The sequence below is a fragment of the Ailuropoda melanoleuca genome, chromosome 9 (genome assembly GCF_002007445.2).
Source record: "Ailuropoda melanoleuca isolate Jingjing chromosome 9, ASM200744v2, whole genome shotgun sequence".
Taxonomy (NCBI): Eukaryota; Metazoa; Chordata; class Mammalia; order Carnivora; family Ursidae; genus Ailuropoda; species Ailuropoda melanoleuca.
In genome coordinates this window covers 68,313,546-68,319,109 of record NC_048226.1, presented here as the reverse complement: position 1 = coordinate 68,319,109, position 5,564 = coordinate 68,313,546, and the positions used below count along the sequence as shown (strand labels likewise).

General features: G+C 38.8%; 1 protein-coding gene across 1 annotated transcript in view; it reads left to right on the top strand.

Moving 5' to 3' along the window:
• PABPC1 (poly(A) binding protein cytoplasmic 1) overlaps positions 1–5,024 on the top strand; it is a 14,352-nt gene extending 9,328 nt beyond the window's left edge. Inside the window, exons 5-12 of the mRNA XM_034668382.1 lie at positions 96–533; positions 750–840; positions 1,440–1,550; positions 1,635–1,789; positions 2,459–2,543; positions 2,988–3,118; positions 3,689–3,782; positions 4,575–5,024. Of these exons, the coding sequence (XP_034524273.1) occupies positions 96–533; positions 750–840; positions 1,440–1,550; positions 1,635–1,789; positions 2,459–2,543; positions 2,988–3,118; positions 3,689–3,781 (1,104 nt within the window). The 3' untranslated portion in view covers position 3,782; positions 4,575–5,024. The remainder of the gene's footprint in view (positions 1–95; positions 534–749; positions 841–1,439; positions 1,551–1,634; positions 1,790–2,458; positions 2,544–2,987; positions 3,119–3,688; positions 3,783–4,574) is intronic.
• The last annotated feature ends 540 nt before the right edge of the window (positions 5,025–5,564 follow it).

The window sequence follows — 5,564 nt, the reverse complement described above, 5'->3', positions numbered from 1 at the left end:
TTGAAAGGCATGAAGATGCACAGAAAGCTGTGGATGAGATGAACGGAAAGGAGCTCAATGGAAAACAAATTTATGTTGGTCGAGCTCAGAAAAAGGTGGAACGGCAGACGGAACTTAAGCGCAAATTTGAACAGATGAAACAAGATAGGATCACCAGATACCAGGGTGTTAATCTTTATGTGAAAAATCTTGATGATGGTATTGATGATGAACGTCTCCGGAAAGAGTTTTCTCCATTTGGTACAATCACTAGTGCAAAGGTTATGATGGAGGGTGGTCGCAGCAAAGGGTTTGGTTTTGTATGTTTCTCCTCCCCAGAAGAAGCCACTAAAGCAGTTACAGAAATGAACGGTAGAATTGTGGCCACAAAGCCATTGTATGTAGCTTTAGCTCAGCGCAAAGAAGAGCGCCAGGCTCACCTCACTAACCAGTATATGCAGAGAATGGCAAGTGTAAGAGCTGTGCCCAATCCTGTCATCAACCCCTACCAGCCAGCACCTCCTTCAGGTTACTTCATGGCAGCTATCCCACAGGTACGTTCCAGAAAATAAAAACCTTACGCAGGTTTTCACATTTGGTCATTTTTATAAGTGTTTGTGCCCTGCATAACGGCCTAAGATTGAAACATGTGAATTGTGATTAAATTTGAAAAAATGCTTAGAGGACTTGCTGAATGTTCTGAGAGCATAGTGCTAGCTGCATTGTTGCTTTTTTTCTTTACCTGATTGCTGTGTGTTTGCTTTCTACAGACTCAGAACCGTGCTGCATACTATCCTCCTAGCCAAATTGCTCAACTAAGACCAAGTCCTCGCTGGACTGCTCAGGGTGCCAGACCTCATCGTAAGCCTTTTGTTTTTAGTTAAGGTTGTGAATTATTTGGACTAAAAATATATGTGAGACAAATTAGCTGTTATATTTCAACAGTATATTAACTGTTGCTTTTCATAATTTAGGGTTATGGGTGTTCATTTTGGGGATCCTAGTGTTTTCTTAAAAATCCTAAACTGCCTCACCCTTCCTGTTTTATTGAGACAGTAATTTCTATGCTGGTTTGATTCATGATAAGTTTGGGAATGGATCCACTCTTAATTTCATATTTGGTTAGGCAGTAGTTTTAAAAAATCTTGTTCCATGTGTGAGCATCAGAGTCCTGGCATTTTTAGCCTTGCCTTGTGGCCCACTGCTATAATGCGGGAGCACTTGGAACCAGGTTTGTGTGTCATATTCATATAGTAAGTCCTTGTTCTTAATGTTTTTATGTACTCATTCTCTGATCTGGGAAGTTCAGGAAAATGGCAGGTAAGAGACTAAGCTTTAAAACATGATATTTACATTTAGTCACTTTCGTTCCTTTGTTCAGACCTCAGCTCTAACAAAGCATTGAACACTTCAGTGAGTTTTTTCCCAGTTAATGTATGTTCTCATATCTTTAAATGTAGCATTCCAAAATATGCCCGGTGCTATCCGCCCAGCCGCTCCTAGACCACCATTTAGTACTATGAGACCAGCTTCTTCACAGGTTCCACGAGTCATGTCAACACAGCGTGTTGGTAAGTCTTAATACTTTCTGTAACAATTGATTTCCAATTTGAAAAATCAAGATAAAAGTACAAAACCACATGTTTATTTTTTAGCTAACACATCAACACAGACAATGGGGCCACGTCCCGCAGCTGCCGCTGCCGCAGCTACTCCTGCTGTCCGCACCGTCCCGCAGTATAAGTACGCTGCGGGAGTTCGCAACCCTCAACAGCATCTCAACGCACAGCCACAAGTTACCATGCAGCAGGTAGGACTTTCATTCTTTATAAAGATGGCAGTCCTTGGTTGCAATTAAAGAAGCTAAAGACTGCTGTGTTTTGAGAGCTTAAGCTATCCAGAACGTTTTGCTAATTGATGTACCATTAACTGACCATACGTAAATATGTCTTATACTGTGGGAGTCATACAAGCGTTCGGCATTCCTTATCCTGAATTATTTGTGTGCATTGAAAGCTTTGTTAAGCACAGTTGTAAGGAAGAAAGGATGGACTATAGTTTGTGAGGTTAGCTCACCCTGTTTTTTTGACTCTGAGAGCAAAACTGTCATGAACGTAGTAGAAGTAAAGCTCAAAAGAATGTTGCAGGTAGGAAAGACTATCTTGGGCTGTAGTTCTGATGGACTCAGCTTCTGTTCATGTTTGTAGTGCAGTCTTCATCATTTAGTGATTTTTCTAGTGAGTATGTGCCATTACTTCTGTACTTTAAAAGAATTTTTTTTAAAAAAATTTGAGGTGGGGAGAAAGAGAGCAAATCCCAAACAGACCCCCTTCTGAGCACAGAACCTGACACAGGGCTTGATCTTACCACCCTGAGAACATGTCCTGAGCTGATATCAAGAGTCGGACGCCTGACTGAACCACCCAGGCACCCCTATTTCTGTACTTTAAACTTAGGAAAATGCCCATTTTTTTTCTAGCCTGCTGTTCATGTACAAGGTCAGGAGCCTTTGACTGCTTCCATGTTGGCATCTGCCCCTCCTCAAGAGCAAAAGCAAATGTTGGGTAAGTGCCTTTGTCCCACCTGGTCAGTCACAGAGAGGCTACTAGGAGATGGGGAAGATATTCAGCTATCATTTTTAGGTGCAAAAGCAGGTCTAAGGTTGCAGGACTGGTCTGAGTGGGCATGTCTGCTAAACTTCTTAATAGTGTTCCAGGCTTTTAATTAAGTATTTTGCTTTTGATGACTAGGATAATAGGGCATTATTTGCCATGTATCCCACTACATTTTTGGAAGAGGGAATTTGCAGTAAATGAAAAAGTAACTTCTCGTACAGAATTAACAACTTCATTGCCTTATGGTAGATAGTTTTGTAACTATCAAAATGGTGGGTTGGGGTTAATCTCTATTTGCTACATCCAAAGTCAGGTTCTTCAACCCAGTTTTAATAATGGTGGATGTCTTCACACTCCTTGTGACTGAAGGAATTTGTGTGTTCTTGTTCCCAGGTGAACGGCTCTTTCCTCTAATTCAAGCCATGCACCCTACTCTTGCTGGTAAAATCACTGGCATGCTGTTGGAGATTGATAATTCAGAACTTCTTCATATGCTCGAGTCTCCAGAGTCTCTCCGTTCTAAAGTAATATAAATTTGTCATTTATCTAACAGCCTCTTACACTATGTATTCCAGGGCTTTTTGTAGAAACTTGAATATTACTAAGTACAGGTCTAAGTTTTATAAATCTTAATTACAAATTCTAATAACCACCTGTGCTGCTGTTATCCGCATTTTGTAATACACATGGGGAAACAGGCATTTGGGGGGTCGGGAATTTGCCCTGTGTTCACACAGCTAGTCAAAGGCAGAGCTCAGTTTCACCTGCAGGCAGTTTAACTCCAGCAATCCGTGCTGTCTTAGCTGTGCTGCTGCTTTGGTGAAGAAAGAGATGTTTGCCATTATTTCTCAACTTTGGGGGGGGGCGGTTGGTGAGGAGAGAGTAAGAAGTAAGTGCGAGAGGGTTCATAATTTTAGAAAAGTGGGGGAATGGAACCCAAAAGGATGTGGACACAGTTGAAATGTCTTTCGAAAGCAGTTCTTTCCACTTGCATCTGAGGAAAAGTTTAGTTTGCCTTTGTTGGACATTTATATGTTGTGAATTTGAAATTCTTTTAGTTACTCCTTTTCAGTGCCAGTTTGTTCCTTTTTTAGGTTGATGAAGCTGTAGCCGTGCTACAAGCCCACCAGGCTAAAGAGGCTGCCCAGAAAGCAGTGAACAGCGCCACTGGTGTTCCAACTGTTTAAAGTGAGCGCTCCTCCCTGGGTTTAGTGTTGTAAGCTTGTTTTTATAGGTTTGAGCATATTTTGAAACTGCGAAAATTCATTTTACCATTAATCCAAACATATTGCTAACTCTTCAAAGAGAAGTAGAAATAGAAATTAAAGAAATTTTACCTGTTAGCCTGGTATTGACTTGAATCTTTAAATCCAAGCACCATCAAATGTTTTGTGTTAAATGGACTTGGCTTTTTGTGTACTTACTCTCCGAGGACCGTTCCCTGGGTTGCAGTACTGACAGTGCCCAGGTCTGCACTCTTGCCCTTCATTACTTCCAAGAAATGGGTAATGTAGCTGTGTAGCCCAGACCAGAGATTGGCAAAGCTTTTCTGTAAAGGACCAGATAGGAAATATTTTAGGCTTTGTGGGCCATGTTGTCTATGTTGTAATTACTACAGTTCTAGTGTGAAAGAACTCCTAGACATTATATAAATGAATAGTTGTGTCTGTGTGCCAGTAAAACTTTACAGAAACAGGCTGCAGACTGAATTTGGCCATGGGCTTTAGATTTGCTACTGACAAGTACCAGTATTGGTCATCTTGTTTTGTCGTTGGTGCTTGGCCATTTGCATGCTATACACTTTAAATTTGCAGTATTATGTTTGATACATTTATATATCGTAATAAGATTGCCAGTGTAGCAATAACTAGCAGCTATATCACTTTATGTAATGATTATTTTTAGCAGTTAAGAATCATGAAATTCTAGCCTCTTACCGAGTTTGATGATTATATTTTTTTTTTCTTCCCGTATTCACAGATTGATCAGGGACCACGAAAAGAAACTCATGCTTCACCGAAGAAAAATATCTAAACATTGAAAAACTTAAACATTATGGAAAAAAAACATTGCAAAATATAAAATAAATAAAAAAAGGAAAGGAAACTTTGAACCTTATGTACCGAGCAAATGCCAGGTCTAGCAAACATAATGCTAGTCCTAGATTACTTATTGATTTAAAAACAACAAAAAAAAACCACAAAAAAATAGTAAAATATAAAAACAAATTAATGTTTTATAGACCCTGGGAAAAAGAATTTTCAGCAAAGTACAAAAATTTAAAGCATTCCTTTCTTTAATTTTGTAATTCTTTACTGTGGCTTAGCTCAGAATGTCACTTCTGTTTTAAATAACAGAATTGATAACTGAGCAAGGAAACGTAATTTGGATTATAAAATTCTTGCTTTAATAAAAATTCCTTAAACAGTGCATGGTGATGTTATGGTATTTTATTTCTCTTTGTAATTGGTTTTGCACAAATAGGTGATAAGTTGGAACTGGTAGAAGACCTCATGAAAAAGTTCAATGGTCTCATGGTTTTATGGAAAAGGGGCACAAGAATTTCTCCAATTTGTTTTATGAATTTAAGTATCCGTGTGAATTCTTCAACCAAGGTATATCTGTCTGTATCATTGAACATTTTTTTTTTTTTGAGATGATGCCAGTTTGACTATATTAAGGTTTCTAAGCTGGAAGTTAATTAGCTTAAACCCTCATTATATGGTGTGAAACAGTAACAGCAGCGACTCCTAAAGTTAGGGTTGGTTTTATGCCTTTCTCTTGAAAAGATCGGTAATTTGATCTTTTTTGTTCTTGAAAGGTCTTTATTAGATGTAGCAAATTTTCCATATCTGTTGAGAGGAACCAACAAAAGTATAAAGTAGACCTTTGTGATCTGCTTGGAGGAATTAGGGAAAAAATAATCTACAGTTGGTCATTTGATTATATATTTGCAAATTCATCTACTCA